At 41.2% G+C, this 21,146-nt stretch overlaps 1 protein-coding gene across 14 annotated transcripts in view; it reads right to left on the reverse strand.

The window, feature by feature from the left end:
• The window catches only part of CEP63 (centrosomal protein 63), a 165,149-nt gene that overhangs the window by 75,295 nt on the left and 68,708 nt on the right, over positions 1–21,146 (reverse strand). For 8 of the 14 annotated variants that reach the window (XM_032144226.2, XM_058433766.1, XM_032144225.2 and 5 more), the window contains 3 exons: positions 20,705–20,910; positions 19,628–19,907; positions 17,285–17,675 (listed from right to left, as the gene is read on the reverse strand). The exons of 4 other annotated variants lie outside the window; for them this stretch is intronic. In XM_032144226.2, coding sequence (XP_032000117.1) covers positions 17,517–17,675; positions 19,628–19,907; positions 20,705–20,910 — 645 coding nt within the window. In that variant the 3' untranslated portion in view covers positions 17,285–17,516. Of the gene's footprint in view, positions 1–17,284; positions 17,676–19,627; positions 19,908–20,704; positions 20,911–21,146 lie in introns of those variants that run through there. 2 more of the 14 variants (XM_058433767.1, XM_058433768.1) reach the window with 2 other exon arrangements.

Genomic DNA, 21,146 nt, shown 5'->3' on the forward strand with positions numbered 1-21,146 from the left:
AAGCCTGTGAACACAGAGAGCCAAGTTTTAGTTCCTCCCTTTGGATAGGCTGGCTCTCCAAGTCACCCCACATGTGCCCCTCTATTGTCTCCCAGACCCCGAGGCCAGGGTCAACTTTCTGCCCTGATGCCTTCCTACAGCTGCCCTCTTGGGTGGCTGATGTTACATGCGGAGTCCCATCTACAGCACTTTTATTGTCTTCCCTTTTCAGCATCTCACCTGGCCTTGTGACAGCCTTGATGAATTAGGATCATAGTCCACATTCTGCATATGAAGAAACTGCCCAAGGGTATACAGCTGCTAAGTGGCAAGCTGGCTTTGAGGCCCTACCTCTCCACTCTCAGTCTCATTTCACTGGGCCTCATTGCCCTGGGCACTGGGGCTTCAAGCATTGATGATGCAAATTGCTAAGGGCACAGGTGTGTTACTAGTCCTGCCATGCGCACTTGTCAGAGGTTCTTGGAGCAGGAAGGGAGCTGGCATCTGTGTCTTCTGTGCTGGCATCTTCAGGGAATAGCAGGAACTCAGTCTTCTAAGATAAGGGGTTTGCTTGATTAATGTTTGATGAATGAATTAATAAATGGATAAACTGTCATTCTGAGTAGCCCATGTGTGTTTAAGCATTAATCAAAATAAATTTTAACTGCAGAAATATTTTAGTGGAAGCATAAAAGAAGAGGAGAAAGGGCTGGCCTGCAATGTCCCAGAAACCATACCAGGGCTTCACCACCAAGGCTCTTTCATCCAAAGACCCAACATTCAAGAGAAGACTTCTCGTGAAAAGCATAAACAATTATATTTACACCTGTGGGGTAAACTGGAGGGAATTTAAGGAGGTCTACATGTAAAAGTCATTGAATTTCTCTGCAATATGTAATTATGATGATGAAAATAGAATGCAAGTATTAAGAAATATTGAATTTATATGAAACTTCTAATACAATCTTTGCAAAAATATTTGATGAAAATCCTATGGCCCAGCACAGTGGCTCAAGCCTGTAATCCTAGCACTTTGAGAGGCCTAGGGAGGATTGCTTGAGCCCAGGAGTTCGAGACCAGCCTGGGCAACATAGGGAAACCCCATCTCTACAGAAAACTTTAAAAATTAGCCAGATATGGTGGCAGACGGCTGTAATCATAGCTACTCAGCAGGCTAAGGTGGGAGGATCACCTGAGGCCAGGATGCCTAAGCTGCAGTGAGCCGTGATTATGCCAATGCACTCCAACCTGGGCCACAGAGTGAGACCCTGTCTCCAAAGAAAGAAAGAAAAAAGGAAGGAAGGAAGGAAGGAAGGAAGGAAGGAAGGAAGGAAGGAAGGAAAGAAAGAATATCTTAAGCTTTCTAGCATGAAAATTCCTGATGTTTTTAGTGACAGTCTTTAAATTCTTCATAGTCCGTATTGATGAGAAGCTTTGGCAAAATAGTGTTAATTTTCTTTACAATATTTATTTGAAAATTACAACAGTACAGATTGTATACAAAGACTCGAATTGAGATTCTTCTTTCATTGACAAATTGTTAAAATTCTTAACTGCCAATGGTGGTAGCTCACACCTGTAACCCCAGCACTTCGGGAGGCTGAGGCTGGCGGATTTCTTGAAGCCCATAGTTCAAAACCAGACTGGGCAACATGGTAAAACCCCATCTCTGAAAAAAAAAATACAAAAAATTAGCCAGGTGTGGTGGCACGTGCCTGAAGTCCCAGCTACTCAGGAGGCTGAGGTGGATCACTTGAGCCCAGGAGGTGGAGGTTGCAGTGAGCCGTGACTGCACCACTGAACTCCAGCCTGGGGGACACAGTGGGGCTCTATAACCAAAAAAAAAAAAAAAATTTAGCAATATTTTGGATAAATTTTGAATCTAATAAAATATTTTTAGATCCAGTGTTAAAAAATGATGAGAAACCCTAATTTGAAGAATTATATTTCTTGTTGGAGCATGCACCCTGTAGCTTGGCACGACAGGCAGCAGAGCATGCCAGCAGCAGACAGACATAACTGTCTGACACATCACTAGATAATACTTTTGGCCTTGTTTGTAGTGTTTAAGTTTAGGCCAGGGATCCAAAATGCATCTTGAGATATCAGAAAGATTCAGAAACTGTTGGATTGTTTTGTAAAAACAGATTTGGGACTGTTGCCTAGAGTTATGCCCACCTAAGCTCTGTCTGGTATCCCTGCAGAAGCCCCTCCTCCATCTCTCTTCTCACCCCAGTTCTAAGGAGCTGCACTTTGGCAGTGAGCAATTATCTTGGAGCACACAGAGCACCAGCTCCTCCAATAGTGCTATAGGCCCCTTGTCCAGAGAGGACAGTAGCATACTCTGCAACTCTGCAGAGGAAATGGCTGAGTGGTCCAGCTTCTCCCTGATCATATGCAGCCAAACCACGAGGTTGCATGTCAAGCACTGGGATTGTGACCTACAGAGACTGTAGTGTGCTTGTTCAAACCTGGTCTTCTTCCAAGAAGCCCCAGGAGAAGAGCACTCACCATCCCAGGCTTGCCCTAAATGCTGCCCTAAATGCTGAGGGCTTCCAAAACCTCAGGGCCTAACTCTAACATAGGTAGAATGCTCTGATCTGTCAGATGCAGAACAATAGTTCTTCAAAATTCCAAAAAGTATGTCATGAATAAAAAAATTAATATTACCTTGCTTGTGTAGGTTGATTTATTATCTTAGCCCATTTAAAGGCTAAGCTCTTACTTAGCCAGAATACCCAAAGCAATCCTAAGCAAAAAGAACAAAGCCAGAGGCATCACACTATCCAACTTCAAACTATACTACAAGGCTACAGTAACCAAAACAGCATGGTACAGGTGCAAAAACAGATACACAGACCAATGGAATAGAATAGAAAACTCAGAAATAAAGCTACATGCCTACAGCCATCTGATCTTCAACAAAGTCAACAAAAATAAACCATGGGGAAAGGACTTCCTATTCAACAAACGGTGCTGGGATAGCTGGCTAACCACATGCAGAAGATTGAAACTGGACCCATACCTTTCACCATATACAAAAATTAACTCAAGAGTTAAATAAAATTTCAAATTATAAGAATCCTAGAAGAAGGCCTAGGAAACACCATTGTGGACATCAGCCTAGGCAAAAAATTTGTCTAAGTCCTTAAAAGCAACAGCAAGAAAAACAAAAATTGACAAGTGGGACCTAATTAAACTAAAGAGCTTCTGCACAGCAAAAGAAACTATCAACAGAGTAAACAAAATGGGAGAACATATCCTCAAACTAAACAATCTGACAAAGATTTAATATCCAGAATCTATAAGGAACTTAAGCAACTCAACAAGCAAAAAACGAACAACCCCATTAAAAAGTGAGCAAAAGAGATGAAGAGACACTTCTCAAAAGAAGACATACAAGCAGTCAACAAACACATGAAAAAATGCTCAACATCACTAATTATCAGAGAAATGCAAATCAAAACCATACTGAGATACCATCTCACATCAGTCAGAATGGCTATTATCAAAAAGTCAAAAAAATAACAGAGGCTGGCGAGGTTGCAGAGAAAAGGGAATGCTTTATACACCGTTGGTGAGAATGTAAATTAGTACAGCCACTGTGGAAAACAGTTTGGAGATTTCTCAATGAACTTAAAACAGAACTACTATTTGACCCAGCAATTCCATTACTGGGTATATATACAAAAGAAAATAAATCATTCCACCAAAAAGACACATACACCCGTAGGTTCCGCATTACACCATTCACAATAACAAAGATATAGAATCAACCCAGGTGCCCATCAATAGTGGATTAGATAAAGAAACTGTGGTACATATACACCATGGAATACTACACAGCCATAGAAAAGAACGAAATCATGTCCTTTGCAGCAACATGGATGTAGCTAGAGGCCGTTATCCTAAGCAAGATAAGGCAGGAACAGAAAACCAAATACTGTATGTTCTCTCTTACAAGTGAGAGCTAGACATTGGGTAGTAATGGACATAAAGATGGCAACAATAGACACTGGGGATAGAAAGAGGAAGAAGGGAGGGGAGCAAGGGTTGAAAAACTATCTATTGGATACTATGCTCACTACCTGGGTATTGGGATCATTCAAATCCCAAACCTGAGCATCATGCAGTACACCCATGTAACAAACCTGCACATGCACCCCCTGAATTTAAAATAAAAGTTGAAATTATTTTTTAAAAAAAGACTAAGTTCTTAGAGTCATGATTGACATAAAGCACAAATACTGCCTCCTGTATACAAGTGAATGTTCACAGGGAACCAACATGACCGGGCATGAGACAAAACATAAGTAAGCCTCTAAATTCTTAACCTGGAGTCCACAGACACTTCCCAAGGGATCCAAGGATACAATTTAGGGTTCCATGAACTTGGGTGGGAAAAACTGACATCCTTATTTTCAATAACCTCTGACTGAAATGTACTTTTCTTCCATTATGAGTATAGACCACAGTGGTAGCAGTACCTGTAGCTTTATTCCAATAGAAATCACAGATATTTTCATAGCTCATTACAATTGTGATGGACATCTTAAAACATTACTTTCATGTGTCCCCACTTCAAAAGCATGGTGGGTGATAGACCTTCCACTCAGTCTTGTTATTTAATGAGTTAACAAAGAAGTGCATATAATACGACATCACAAATTTGTTTTTTCTTAGGTTTTCATAACAAAAAAATCGACAATCACAAGTGTTGAAGATGATGTGGAGAAATTGGAACACTCATATGTTGCTGATGGGAATATAAAATAGTGCAGTCACTCTGGAAGACAGTTTGGCAGTTCCTCAAAAAGAGTTACCATATTACCCAGCAATACCGATCCTAAATATATGCCCAAGAAAAATGAAAACATCCACACAAAAATTTGTACACAAACGATCTTAGCAACATTATTCACAATAGCACCAAAGTGGAAGCAACCTAAATGTCCATCATTGATGAATGGATAAACAAAATGTATATCCATGTAATGGAATGTTATTTGGGAATAAAAAGGAATGAAGTATTATACTACTGATGCCACAGCATGGATGAACCTTGAAAACAGGAAGAAAGCCAAAAAAAAAAAAAATCACATATTGTGTGACTCCATTTATATGAATTGCCCAGAATAGACAAATCTATAGAGATAGAAAGTAGATTGGTAGTTGCTAGGGATTGGCGGAAGGTTGGGGTGGGGAAAGGGGATAGGATTGGGAGGTGAAGACTAAAGGGTATGGGGTTTCTTTTTGAGATGAAAATGTTCTAAAATTGATTGTGATGGTTGCAGAACTCTGAATATAACAACTAAAAACAACTGAATTGTGTACTTTAAATGGGTGAATTATATAGTATGTAAATTATATCTTAATCACTGTTACCAAAAAAAAAAAAAAGCCTCTGATGCATGGCAGCTCCTTAAAAATATCAAGTTTATATTAAGGAAATACCACAACACATATAGCACAAGCTATTCTAAAGTTTTCTATTTTCAACTCTCAGTTCACATTCAGGGGTAACAGTGGTACCTTTCTTGGAGAGAGTGGATGATCAAGCTCTGTCAATCATTGCTTGGGTGTGGGGCGGCTCTGCACTGTGCGATGTTGTGGGGTGGAGGGCCAGGGGCCTGCACACTGCAGGGGTTCCTGCACTCCCGGATGGGAGTTCAGTCTTGGTGCTGCTGCCTGCTAGGCGAGGGTGCAGGCAGCAAAGGCCACTCATCAGCCAGGCAGTGTCTTGGCTAAGTGTATTCTAAGGAGAAGCTGCAGGAATGCTTGGCGCTAACCTCAGTGCTTAGAGGAGGACTGTTGACAGAACACTTTAGAGAGGGTTGCAGACCACTGATGCGGAAATATGAGCATATTGAAGTTCTGCCCTAAGACTGCTTAGCAAGTCCCTCAGTATCTCTACAAGCATGACTGGGCAAAGTAGAGAAAGAAAAGCCAAGTACCTTACCTAAACCTGCTTTATTTCTTTGGCTATGAGAAACAGATCAGCTAAGAGACTCTTTGAAACTAGTCTTCCCAGTCCTTTTCTGGAGTGGCTATCCCTTTGACAGGCATCCAGTGTGGATGGGCTAATCACCAGTTCCCAGAGCTGTCCTGATTTCTGTGGCACCGGCTTTGGGAGGTAATGGGGGCCTCTCAGTGGGCCAGCTCTTGGATTTGTCTTGCCATTGATGTATAGCATAAACCCAAACAGCCCACCAGTCTCTGACTTTTCTGTGATCTAGGACATGTGTTTCAGATCCCCAACTTAAATGAAATACAACGAACAAGACCGGAAGTGTTATCTCCCAGTTAGTTTCTTCAGCCACAGGCAAGCATAGCCCTTGGTCCCAACAGGAGCACGTACTGCAACCCTGCAGGTCCCTGTGTAACCCAACAGGGCAGTGGCTGGGGCAGGAGCTCAGTGCTTCCCCAAGGATCCCCTTTTCTGGAAGACAGGCACCTCAGCCCAGCATGGAACCCCAGCAGTAGCCTGTTCATATTAATAAATTCTGGACCATGAGCAAAGGACAGGAAAGGTTCCAGATTGATATGTTCAACCTGCTACCTCCTGCATGAGCTATGACTTGTAGACTAAGAAGGCATCACCTGATCTGTTTATTTTGCTCCAAAAAGGTTTAACATTAACCCATCGTTTAACAACACCAAGCAATTACAGACTCTTCCCCATGCAAAGTCATTCCTTAAATCCACATGTCTCAAGCTATTTTCCAGAGATCCAAAATATTTGAAGTATTAAGTGTTTTATTAGTCCATTTTCATGCTGCTGATAAAGACATACCTGAGACTGGGTGATTTACAAAAGAAAGAGGTATAATAGACTTACAGTTCCATGTGGCTGAAACCTCACAATCATGGCAGAAGGCAAGGAGGAGCAAGTCACATCTTACATGGAGGGCAGCAGGCATAAAGAGACCCTGTGCAGAGAAACTCCCCTTTTTAAACCATCAGATCTTGTGAGACTTATTCACCATCACGAGAACAGCATGAAAAAGACCTGCCCCCATGATTCAACCACCTTCCACCAGATTCCTCCCACAACACATGGGAATTCAGGTGAAATTTGGGTGGAGACCCAGTCAAACCACATCATTCCACCCCTGGACTCTCACATATCTTGTGTCCTCATATTTCAAAACCAATCATGCCTTCCCAACAGTCTCCCAAAGTCTTATTTCAGCATTAACTCAAAAGTCCATAGTCTAAAGTCTCATCTGAGACAAGGCAAATCTGAGCCTATGAGCCTGTAAAATCGAAAGTGAGTTAATTACTTCTCAGATACAATAGGGATACAGGCATTGGGTAAATATACCCATTCCAAATGGAAGAAATTGGCCAAAACAAAGGGGCTACAGGCCCCATGCAAGTCCCAAATCCAGTGGGGCAGTCAAATCTTAAAGCTCCAAAATGATCTCTTTTGACCCCATGTCTCACGTCCAGGTCACACTGATGCAAAAGGTGGCTTCCCATGGTCTTGCACAGCTCCACTCCTGTGGCTTTGCACGGTACAGCCACTCTCCCAGCTGCTTTCCTGAGCTGGAATTGAGAGTCTGTGGCTTTTCCAGGTGCACAGTGCAAGCTGTCAGTGGATCTACCATTCTGGGGTCTGGAGGACAATGGCCCTCTTCTCACAGTTCCACCAGGCAGTACCCTAGTGGGGACTCTGTGTGGGGGCTCTGACTCCACATTTCCCTTTCATACTGCCCTAGCAGAGGTTCTGCATGAAGACCCCACCTCTGCAGCAAACTTCTGCCTGGGCATCCAAGCATTTCTATACAGCCTCCGAAATCTAGGTGGAGGTTCCCAAACCTCAATTCTTGTCTTCTGCACACCTGCAGGAGCAATACCACATGGAATCTGCCAAGGTTTGGGACTTGCACCCTCTGAAGCTATGGCCTGAGCTCTACGTTGCCCACTTTCAGCCACAGCTGGAGTGGCTGGGACACAGGGCACCAAGTTCCTAGGCTGCACACAGCATGGGGACCCTGGGCCCGGCCCATGAAACCATTTTTTCTTCCTAGGCCTCCAGGCCTGTGATGGGAGAGGCTGCTGTAAAGACCTCTGATATGCCCTGGAGATATTTTCCCCATTGTCTTGGGGATTAACATTCAGCTCCTCATTACTTATGCAAATTTCTGCAGCTGGCTTGAATTTCTCAGAAAGTGGGATTTGCTATTCTATTGCATTGTCAGGCTGCAGATTTTCCAAACTTTTATGCTCTGTTTCTCATTTAAAACTGAATGCTTTTAACAGCACCCAAGTCACCTGTTGAATGCTTTGCTGCTTAGAAATTTCTTCTGCCAGATACCTTAAATCATCTCCCTCAAGTTCAAAGTTCCACAAATCTCTGGAGTAGGGGCAAAATGCCGCCAGTCTCTGCTAAAACATAGCAAGAGTCACCCTTGCTCCAGTTCCCAACAAGTTCCTCATCTCCATCTGAAACCAGATCAGCCTGGATTTCATTGTCCATATAGTTATCAGCATTTTGGTCAAAGCCATTCAACAAGTCTCTAGGAAGTTCCAAACTTTCCCACATTTTCCTGTCTTCTTCTGAGCCCTCCAAGCTGTTCCAACCTCTGCCTGCTACCCAATTCCAAAGTCGCTTCCACATTTTCAGGAACACCCAACTCTACTGGTACCAATTTACTGTATTCGTCTGTTTTCATGCTGCTGATAAAGACATGCCTGAGACTGGGCGATTTACAGAAGAGGTGTATGGACTTACAGTTCCATGTGGCTGGGGAAGCCTCACAATCATGGCAGAAGGCAAGAAGGAGCAAGTCACATCTTACATGGAGGACAGCAGGCAAAAAGAGAGCCTGTGCAGAGAAACTCCCGTTGTTAAAATCATCAGATCTCATCAGACTTATTCACCGTCACGAGAACAGCACGAGAAAGACCTGCCCCCATGATTCAACCACCTCCCACTGGGTGCCTCCCACAACATGTGGGAATTTAAGATGAGATTTGGGCAGAGACACAACCAAATCACATCAAGTATTTTTTTAAGAATATGCCAAAACAATGGAAAACACAGCAAGTCAAATTCCCCAGAGCCAGGTCAGCCTCTGAATGGGATTAGGAGTGCCCTCTCTCCCTCCCACTGGTAAGCATCTTGCCTCAGCCTCCTCTGTTGCTTCCCAAATGGAATGGGAGCTGGCGGCTTAAGTACTTAGAGGTTCTTTACCTTCTGTGTGTCAGGGATGCCTCTGGCAGAGTTGAGGAGCCTATGGACCCCTTAGAATAATGACTAAGTGCATAAAATAAGATACAAAGGCCGGGTGTGGTGGCTCATGCCTGTAATCCTGGCACTTTGGGAGGCCGAGGCGGGTGGATCACAAGGTCAGGAGATCGAGACCATCCTGGCTAACATGGTGAAACCCCGTCTTTACTAAAAATACAAAAAATTAGCTGGGCGTGGTGGCGGGCACCTGTAGTCCCAGCTACTTGGGAGGCTGAGGCAGGAGAATGGCGTGGATCTGGGAGGCAGAGCTTGCAGTGAGCTGAGATCGTGCCACTGTACTCCAGCCTGGGTGACAGAGCAAGACTCTGTCTCAAAAAAAAAAAAAAGATACAAAGCACTAAAAGGAAAATAAATTATATCATCATTCATTATTATAGTGGATGTGTAATGGTATCTCATTTTGATTTTGATTTGCATTTCTCTGATGACTAATGATGTTGAACATCTTTTCATTTGCTTATTAGCCATCTGTACATCTTTGAAGAAATGTCTATTCCAATCTTTTGTCCATTTTTGAACTGAATTGTCTTTTTATTATTGAAAAGCTTAAATTTTGAATGACTATTCAACTGCACTTAAAATTCAGCCCCAGAAGGGAGAGGTTGGACTCCTCCAATTTTATGTCTCTCCCCAGGAAACGGGATACCATTCTGGGAGAACTCTAGTCCCTAAAGCTATGGTTTTTTATCTCTTTTTGATTCACAGACACCTTCAAGATTCTAATGAAAATTATGAACCTTCTCCCCAGAAAAATGCACACATGCACATTTTTTGCATTTAATATTATTATATTACTATTATTAACATTAATAAATGTTTTGCATTTAACATCAAGGAGTTCTAGATGTTCCCCTATCAACTACTGCCTTACGTTCTTTTCATAAGAGGAGTGCAAAAGTTCTTCTGATTGGATGATTGGCAAATAATTGAACCTGGCCTTAATGGGCAACATAAAATTCCCAAATTCTAGTTCCTCACAGAGAGGGAAAAAAAAAAGTGAACTGTATTGTCTGAATTATCAAAATTGCACTGTGGAGAAATAGCTTTTACAAAAGATTGGTTTAAAGCAGTCTATCATCCCTCTAAATTTTCCCTTTTCAGGCCATGAGAGCTTTATGCAATCATGTTTGGGGCCCTCTCAGAACAGTTTCCTCTGAATTTAGATGTCAGCCTTATGCCATCAACCCACAGTGAAGCATACTGTGGGGGGAGCTGTGCAGATTATTATTACCAGTTATGAAAATGTTGGACTTCTCTTCTGGATACTCACATACTTTACAAAATGCTTATTCAAACACACAGAAAAAATCTGTGCTTTTCTTAAGCCTATTTTTTTTTTGTTTTTTTTTTTATCTTATGGGCACCATAAAACTTTTAGGTAAATGTTTTCTCCTCTGCTTTTCCCCCTCTGAAGCTCAGAGGTAACTTGGCTGCCTTCCTCTAGCAACTGGACTGGACAACTAGATTCATCAGTGAATCAATGTTTACGGCCCTCACTTTCCCTCTGCCCTGATTCTGTTTGTTAGTTTTTGATGCATTTATACTATTCCAAACTGCTTTGGGACAAGCGGACACATTTCCAACTTTTTCTACATTTCAATGCTGTTCATGACAACTGTTTGCTTAACCTATGTTCTCATGCCACAGAGCTTATTTTATAATTATCTTTGTTATCTGTAACTTTTAGGTACTGGACTCGAGTGTTTTGCAAACAGAAAATCATCACCCACAGTTTACCAGGTGTTATGTGTATGTAAGAGAGAGAAGGTGAGAATTGTTTGGGTTTAAGCAGATGTCATAGAAACACAGAGTGCTGTAGTATTTTTTCTACACTTGTTGAGATCAAATGAGGCTGCAAGGGAAGGGAAGGTCCAGCCCACAGTGGGAAGTCAACTTTGCCCTCTTCAGCTAAAATCTGCATAGGAATCCAGATGAAAATTCATTGGGAATCCAGGACAAGAGGAATGAGATGACTTGCCCAATAAAACATTATCTGTAAACACCAAAAGTAGACTACCGATCCCTAATCTTCTCATCTCATTTGGGTACCCTGATCACTGAGAGATTTTGGAAAATGTGTGCTAAGACACTAACTCAGATTTAGTCTTGACACATTTTAGTATTTGCTATTAATGTATCTTTTTGAAAAATGGTGAGACATTAAATTACAGTCAAATGCTCTGACAAATTTGGACAACCCATTAACTATTAGATACTTCAGCTTTAAAAACAGTATAATTTAAGGAAATACATAGTATCTCATGATTCCTTAAGTATTTCCGGTGACTACAGAGTCTGTCATTGTTCCTCCTTGTCAACACATAGTACAAACATTTCAGAAACGGGTTGCAGTCTACAGATTTTAAGCTTGGGACTGTCTACAACTCAGAAATCTCCTGAATATAATAGCAATGCACATAGGTACAGTACTTTTAAAATCTGCAAAGCCCTTTCAAATATATATTTTCAGTAAATCTTCTCAACCCCATTAGATATTATTTCAGTTTTACTGATAAATACAATGAAGCCTTGAATGGCAGTGATTTTCATCCACCCAGTATTTGCTTACGATCTGTTATGTGTTAGGCAGCACGCTGACTGAGGATGTAGGCAAGACTTAGCCCCTGAAAGATAGAAATCAAAGCGGATAGCACAGTCTAGTCAGGGCCACACACAGGGTGCCGTGAGAGCAATGAGGAGAAACGTTCCCTGATGTGGGTCAGGGGATATGGGAAAGCTTTGCCAAGCCAGATAAAGTAGCCAAGTAAAGGCGGAGTTTTAGGAGCACATGACAGGGTGTGGGAAGAGGAGGCAAACTGAAGGACAGCATGCATATCAACACGAAAGAAATGATGTGGTGCACCTCAGATATGGCATTTTCCATTGGTTCAAAGTAGCTGAGCCTCTCCTAAGTGTTGGGCTTGTGCTGGGTGATGAGGATCCCCCCATGAACCAGAGATGCAAAGTCCTTGCCCTCAAGGAGTTTTAATTCTAAAGGCAGAAATAGACAATACAAACATAAATCAAGTAATGAAATGATTTCAGATAGTGGTGAGCACTATGAAGCAAATAACAAAGGCCAATGAGCTAGAGAAATGGGGAGAAGCAGGTTTGGGAGGCAGCAATCAAAGAAGGCTTGCTCAGGAGAGGATGCCAGAGTGCAGGTCTGCAAGAGGGAAAACGCCAATCACAGGTGAGGTAAGAGAAAGGGAATATTCAGGGTAAACTGCAAATGAAAGACCCTAACAGGTTAAAGCTTGCTGCACTCAATAAACAGAAAGGAGGCCAGCATGGGTGGAGCACAGTAAAGGATGATGCAATGGGTGATCAGGCCCAGATTATTGAGACTCTGTAGGCTATACTAATTCATTTGGATTTTATTCTGAGTGCAGTAAGAAGCCTTGGGGCTGGGCACAGTGGCTGACACCTGTAACCCAGCACTTTGGGAAGCTGAGGCAGGTGGATCACTTGAGGTCAGCAGTTCGAGACTGGCCTGACCAACATGGTGAAACCCTGTTCCTACTAGAACAGAGCCCTCAGAAATAATGCCACATATCTACAACTATCTGATCTTTGACAAACCTGACAAAAACAAGCAATGGGAAAAGGATTCCCTATTTAATAAACGGTGCTGGGAAAACTGGCTAGCCATATGTAGAAAGCTGAAACTGGATCCCTTCCTTACACCTTACACAAAAATTAATTCAAGATGGATTAAAGACTTACATGTTAGATCTAAAACCATAAAAACCCTAGAAGAGGGCCGAGCACGGTGGCTCACACTTGTAATCCCAGCACTTTGGGAGGCCGAGGCAGGCGGATCATGAGGTCAGGAGATCGAGACCACGGTGAAACCCCGTCTCTACTAAAAATACAAAAAAAATTAGCCGGGCGTGGTGGCGGGCGCCTGTAGTCCCAGCTACTCGGAGAGGCTGAGGCAGGAGAATGGCGTGAACCCTGGGAGGCGGAGTTTGCAGTGAGCCGAGATTGCGCCACTGCACTCCAGCCTGGGCGACAGAGCGAGACTCCGTCTCAAAAAAAAAAAAAAAACCCTAGAAGAAAACCTAGGCAATACCATTCAGGACATAGGCATGGGCAAGGACTTCATGTCTAAAACACCAAAAGGAATGGCAACAAAAGCCAAAATTGACAAATGGGATCTAATTAAACTAAAGAGCTTCTGCACAGCAAAAGAAACTACCATCAGAGTGAACAGGCAACCTACAAAATGGGAGAAAATTTTCGCAACCTACTCATCTGACAAAGGGCTAATATCCAGAATCTACAATGAACTCAAACAAATTTACAAGAAAAAAACAAACAACCCCATCAAAAAGTGGGCAAAGGACATGAACAGAGACACTTCTCAAAAGAAGACATTTATAAGCAGCCAAAAAACACATGAAAAAACGCTCATCATCACTGGCCATCAGAGAAATGCAAATCAAAACCACAATGAGATACCATCTCACACCAGTTAGAATGGCCATCATTAAAAAGTCAGGAAACAACAGGTGCTGGAGAGGATGTGGAGAAATAGGAACACTTTTACACTGTTGGTGGGACTGTAAACTAGTTCAACCATTGTGGAAGTCAGTGTGGCGATTCTTCAGGGATCTAGAACTAGAAATACCATTTGACCCAGCCATCCCATTACTGGGCATATACCCAAAGGACTACAAATCATGCTGCTATAAAGACACATGCACACGTATGTTTATTGCGGCACTATTCACAATAGCAAAGACTTGAAACCAACCCAAATGTCCAACAACGATAGACTGGATTAAGAAAATGTGGCACATATACACCATGGAATACTATGCAGCCATAAAAAAGGATGAGTTCATGTCCTTTGTAGGGACATGGATGAAACTGGAAACCATCATTCTCAGTAAACTATCGCAAGGACAAAAAACCAAACACCGCATGTTCTCACTCATAGGTGGGAATTGAACAATGAGAACACATGCACACAGGAAGGGGAACATCACACTCCGGGGACTGTTGTGGGGTGGGAGGAGGGGGGAGGGACAGCATTAGGAGATATGCCTAATGCTAAATGACAAGTCAATGGGTGCAACACACCAACATGGCACATGGATACATATGTAACAAACCTGCACATTGTGCACATGTACCCTAAAACTTAAAGTAAAATAATAATAATAATTTAAAAAAGAAATATAATAGCCTTTTATGCATTAATGATAAGCCTCTATAAAATGGTTTCCTTAATGAGATGTATTGACCCAACCATCTGCTTGAATTTGAGCTTCTAATCTGGGTCTCCAATGTTGGAAGGCCATGTGAAAACTATTTTAAATAGCAATTGCAAAACTGCAGCAAGAGCAGAAAAACACACTTCTTTAATAACAAAAATTATTTAAAATTATTAACCTAATTAACATTTTCACCTGGTCTTCATTTAATGTGCAAACAGGCAGTTGATGACAATAATTACTCAACTACAAACTAAGTGGTCAATTAGATACACAATTACCCAATTTGCATGCACAGAAGTGAATTTTATCACTAAAAGGTTGTTTCTAAGCATTTAGATATAATATAGACATAAAATTTAACTTATAATCAAATTATGTAAACTTTACTTATCTAACTTTTTTTTTCTAAAATGCTTACCTGCAGGTATTCTATCACCCTCACTATTTACATGGCTCACTAAATATTAAAAACAAGATGTAGATTTTTTAGTAATTAAGATTATTACTTTTATATTATCACTATTACAGCATATCATAATCCTTCTATTCATTCATACAGTTATCCATTCACTCTTTTATAATTAACACTTTAAACACTGAGTTCTTTGTACTGTAAGACAGTATTCTGTGTATAATGCAAAGATTAAATACCACAGGAGCATTATGCTTAATATCAAGGGTGGAATATATTACATATATGTGTCTAACGAGATAATGAAAAGTGCTAAAAGCCAAAATAACATCAAAGTTAAAGTTTACAAATAACTTCTTGTATACAAAACAAAATTTACTTTAAAAAGAATTTAAAATGTTGAATGTGTATGGTGGGACCATGAGAATAATCTATTATTAATTCATCCTGTAATTCATACATATTTATCAACCAACTACTGTGTAGCACCATTTTCTTAAGCAATGGGAATAAAAAAAAGCCTTGTTCACAGAAAAAAAAAAAAAAAAAAAGAAACCCTGTTCCTACTAAAAATACAAAAATTAGCTGGGCCTGGTGGCATGCGCCTGTAATCCCAGCTACTCGGGAAGCTAAGGCAGGAGAATCACTTGAGCCCGGGAGGTGGAGGTTGCAGAGAGCCGAGATCCTGCCAGTGTACTGCAGCCTGGGCGACCGAGTGAGACTCTGCCTCAATCAAAAAAAAAAAGAGAAGCCTTGAAAGAGTCTGAAGGGAAGCAGTGGTGACACCGTTTCATTTACATTTCTAAAAGATAACTCCAGAAGCTCACTGAATTACTGGTGTAAGTAGTATCAGTTAGGAGGCTACTGCCAGAATCAGGGTGAGACAGAAGTAGTCTGGATCAGGTGGTAGAAGTGCAGGAGGGAAATGGTTGGGTCTGAGATAAGATTCTGGGGGAAGAAATGACAGGACCTCCCAAATGACTGGATATGTGGATGTGGGTAAGGAAGAAATTATAAGTAACTCCTAGGAACTGGCAAACATAATGCTATGTCCTGATATGGAATCTCAGCAAGAGGGAGAATAAAGAGTTCTCTCTTGGAAACAAGATGTTTGTCAGACATCCAAGTGAAGACATTGCATAAGCAGCTAGGTATCTAAGACAGCAGCTCTGGGAAGAGGTCAAGATTAGTAATAAATGTAAGGGTCACTGGCCTATAGGTGGTATTAAGAGCTTGAGAATGGAATGGAAACTTCTAGGGAAGAGAATGCTGAGGGAGAAAACCCATGACAGAGCTCTAGGCGGTCCTCTGACTTAGAGGTTAGAAGAGGAAAAGCCATGAGTTGCAGTGGAGGATGAGGTAGAGAGGAAACCAGAAGTTCCAGGTCACAGAAGCCAAGAGAGAGTCCAACTGTGCTGAATGATGCTCAGATACTGATTAGGTCACTGGTGAACTCAAGAGCAAGAAAGCAGTCTGGGGATGGAAGTGGTGTTGGAGAGGGTTAGGAAGAGAACTGCAGTGGGGTGGGGGTGAGGAACTGGAAAGAGCCACTGCAGACAACTCTTTCCAGAAGTGTTTGGGTGAAGGGAAGCAAATAAACACACAGAGCAGTAAATAGAAAGGCATTAAAAAAAAAAAAACTCAGATTTTTTTAAAAAAGGGGAAATAACAGGATTTTTTACGCTGATGGGAAAGATCCACTAAAGAAGAGGATTCACAGGGGCCACACCCTTGAGCTGGCAAGTACACTACACTGACCTTTCTCATCTGTAACTGCACATTCTGGTTCCTTTGCTAGATCTATTTCCCGTGATCCTCAGATGCTGGCATCTTTCATGGCCCGAAACCCAGCCTCCTGCTCCTCTCTCTCTCCACAGCCTCCCTGGTGGATCTTATCAACTCCCATGGTTTCAAATGCCTCCGGCACATCAACATCCAGATCTTTGTCTCCTATCTAAACCTGTCCTCAGCAGTGCCGATGATGAACATTTATTTCCAATGGATATTCCATGGGCACCGTGCATGAAAGCCAGTCCCTTGCCCTCCCTGCCTCTCTCCTCTGCATGAGTGTAGAGCAAGAGAAGACTGCTTGCTAAGGTTCTTTAGCACACCCCCCTTATTCACTACCAGCCTGACTTTACATACTACCAGCCCCTTGGCTAGGAGGGGCTACCAGCCCAGTAAATAACCAGCCCTGTTGGCTGGTAAGTGGCAAAACCAGTCTATCAATCCAGGTAAGTTTGACTCCTAAATCCATGCTTCTACACATTTCCCTTAAAGAAAGTTCCTGCAGTTACTTTATTTTCAACATGTATCATAAAATCCTTATTTCAATTAGTACATAGCTATTCACATTTAAGTCAGCAAGATAAGTATCACTTTATGATAATAAATATTCGTATGAGAAAAAAGTCTAGCAAAGTGGTTTATTCTCTCAGGTTACTGCTGGAAGAAGTCCTTCAAACAAACCAATGAAGAGAAAATGCCTATCAAAAGTATCAGTTTTTCAGCTTTCTTCACCACTGCTTTAGATGTATCATTTTTATAATTTTATCTCTTCATGTTTTTAAAGAGCTGCTACTTCAGATGACAGTAACTCTTTGGTGTTTATTTTTATTTCCAAGATTGTGATTTTTTTAAGAGGCTACTTTAAGGCTGTGAATTGTCTCACTGTCTTTTCACTCTCTCTTTTTAGTTCTTCAATATGGGCATCCAAGCGCTCTAGAATGTGATGAGACCTCAGTTCCTCCTCTTCCAAAAATCTGGTAGCTACTGAACCAAGGGGAGATACAGGCAAGGAACACTGGAAGAGACACAAATTTTGACATGTGTAAATAAGTAGAATATTATATTTCTAAGACACACTGTTCATGACATTTTCTAACTAGCAATATTAAAAGGTGATTTTTTCCTCTGAAGATACTTTTTTGGTTTTCATCCTAATGACAAGAGCAATAAAAGAACAAAAATCAGTAAGTTCTGCAAAAATTAACACAGATCTCTCCGTTTCTGACCCAAGTTGTAACAATGTAAAGTATCATATATTAGTTATTGGTCTGAAGAATGTTTCAATTTAGACTTATATATGCTTCCATAGTTAATGCCTATTATTTCAAACTCACTTTAAAAACCTAAGTATGTCACTTTTATTTTAAAGCACAGAAAATTTAACAAAAATAAATTAGATGCCAGCTAAAATCAATTATTTTCTCTCCTCCAAATTTTCAGTCCACAGTCCCTTATCTGAAACCCTTGAGGCTAGTGATGTTTCAGAATTCTGATTTTAGAAAGGTAACATAGAACATATGCCATATGCAGTCAATACTCATTCACAATAGCAATAGTTGTGTTCTATAAAGTCACCCAAAACACTGAATTAGCAAACACAGAATTTTTGGCCCAGGGGAAATATACACATACGACAAATACACACATACACACACATACACACATACCCCACACAGAGAGTATAATCCTAAATCCTAGAACAAATCATTCTGGTAGATTCTGTATTTTTTATTTCACATGAGAGACATGAGGTTCAGAAGTGGTAACTCTCCTGGGGCCGCCCCACTAACTGGTGCTGAAGCTGGGATTCAGACTCTATCCAACTGGCATAGGGCTGAGCTTCTTTCCCTACACTGCGCCACCCCATCCATCTCCACCCTCTGGTCACCTCCGCATAAGCAGGGACAACAAGGCAGAGTGCTGCCTACTTCGACCTTGGCTGGGATTGTGCAAGTCGGTCACTCAAATTTTTTGCCACTCTGCATATGTCCACAAATGACTGTGGAAGTGCTGCGCATACTGATTTGGGAGTTACAGATAAAGTTTAGGAAGTAGACAAATTCGTAAATACAAAATCTGTGAATAATGAGGATCAACTGTATTATCCCAGTGGAGTCTGAGGGAACATCCCATCACCAAACACACTGATATTTCTGAAGCAAAACACATGGATACTCACACTAAGTGGAATAGAGAAAGTCTATACATACTAACACATCAGTTCAGGCCAGGGAAAGTTTTGGTGCCAAAAAAATTTTGCTGCTAAACTTAGGAAGAAAGTGAAGTGAGCACTTATTTTGAAAAAAAAAAAAAGAAAACCTTTCCATGGACTCGGTGGCACATTAATAAGTCAGAAATACTGCACTTTCACAGCTATACGGCCACAGCTGGTGACAGGAAATGAAGGGCCCATGGCAAGTGCTTTGGTGCAGAAGGCAAAAAGATGGTGCAGCCTGCATGGCAATGGAAGGAGCAAGGGACTGGCATGGTGTCCAAGGCACATTCTGCCCTGAGGGCCACCATCTGTGACCCCCAAGCCATGCTCTGCACACATCAGAGGCACAGCCTTCCCCCTCTCCACACTCCCTTTCTCCTTTCCAGCAGTTCCTCTTTTCCTCCTTCACTGCCTGTGCCTCAGGACTATCTTGGGACCCAGAGACAGTTCTTGAACTAATCATTCCAGAAGAAAATTGAGCATCTCTGAAAAGGGCAGGAAGGGAATTTCCAATAAGGGTTAAAGACAAATGAATACCTATAACATATTTCAGAACATTTTGAAAAGTAGTCTTGGCCGAAAGTGTCTTCACAAGCAAAAACTGTATGACAGGGATACCTGAGAATAATGAAGAGTACTTATGATAAAAGAATCAGTAAGGAAAAAAAAAATCACCTTCTTCACCCTTAAAATAGAAAATAAAATCAAACTAAAAAAACTAACAAATTAATAAGATCAGAAAGTTTCCATACCGAAGATATAAACTCTTCTTGGTCATTCATACTCTCAGACACAGTGTCAGAAAAATTGGCTTCATTTGTATCTAGCGCTGAAGGCAAAGAATGAGTTTTACACAGAGAGTAGGAAGTCAAAGACCTGGTGGAGCTGCAAGGGCTGATTTGAGGACTCAGGGGGCTTAGCACCCTAGACATGGGGTTTATACTATCCGATGCTTGTCCTCTTGGAGAATGAAGACCTGTTTTGTAGTGCTCAGTCTTTATTCCATCATGTCTGTGCTGGCCATGGGTTGGCCTGGATGGTAGATTAGAAAACAAAACAAATAAAAAATTGTAGCAACTTTTCCCTTTCCAACAGAAATGTAGGAAATTTGCTTAATAGCCTAACTAATAAGGCTAGAATTTACAAAATGGGCAACCTACTCAGATTAGGTGTTCTTTCATTCATTCAGGCCCCAAATATCCAATTCCCACTACCAGGTCCCTGCCCTCACACACTTACGGTATAGCAAGAAAGACAAACAAGCTGCCAGAGTAATCTAGTGTGGTTAGTGCTGGGACAGGAGAAGTGCTGTGCACATAAGAAGGCACCTAACCTAACTAGAGGATTGGGTTGGTGTAGGAGTGGAGGTGAGGGTGTCAGCAAAGGCTTTGGGTAGGAAAACATGTAAGCCATATAGTATGAGCTGAAGCCAAGTGGCTTTTCACTGAATGCTTATTTTTTATGGTAACAGCCTATAACAAATTGACTAAAAACACAAAGGAAGCTGTTTATAAAAAGCTAAATTCTACTTCTTATGGGCAAATGGGGTTGCAGAGGTGGAAGGCAGCATGAAAAGCCTCAGGTAATACACATGTTGTTTACACTGACATCCAGCGCGTACAAAACTAAAGCTTTAATGAAAATGCTATACACCTCCCCCGCCCATTTTTTAACATGATCATAGCTTTACTTTTGCACACTATACTTCAGAATTAAACGTACAGTCCTTTGATGAAGATTTAATTTCTGTAAGTCAGAAATTATTCTCAAAGAAATGAGAGTTATATTGTACCAATATACATTTTAAATAAACTTTTAAGAAATTTTACTTGAACTCTGTATTCTTGAACTCAGTTGTTCTGCTGTGTGTTGGTTTAAAGATTCTGTCATTTTGTTTTTTGCACATCTGAGTAGAAATCTCCAGCTGAGATTTGGTATTCATCAAATCTTTCTCTAGTTGTTGATTTTCAGACACTAATTTATTTAATGTCGCAATATAATTCTCCTGGAGGTCTGCTAGTGAAATCTCTTTTGCCTAATAAAAAAGAATACTAGAGTCACTTAATCTGTACAAGAATACTTGTGATCTGTGATACTGCTGGTTGGAAAATTAAGTATTTTTTAGTTGTAAGTAGTTAATCTATGGCTTTAATGAAGCTTTGTTTTTAGGCCTCCTAAGACTAACAGATAAAGAATTCTTCAAGTAAATGGTAGTGGAACACTAGAAGCACAATGGGCTTCTTTGTGTGGCAAGGAATTCCAAGAAGGTGG

Source organism: Hylobates moloch, unplaced genomic scaffold (genome assembly GCF_009828535.3).
Source record: "Hylobates moloch isolate HMO894 unplaced genomic scaffold, HMol_V3 SCAFFOLD_22, whole genome shotgun sequence".
Lineage (NCBI taxonomy): Eukaryota > Metazoa > Chordata > Mammalia > Primates > Hylobatidae > Hylobates > Hylobates moloch.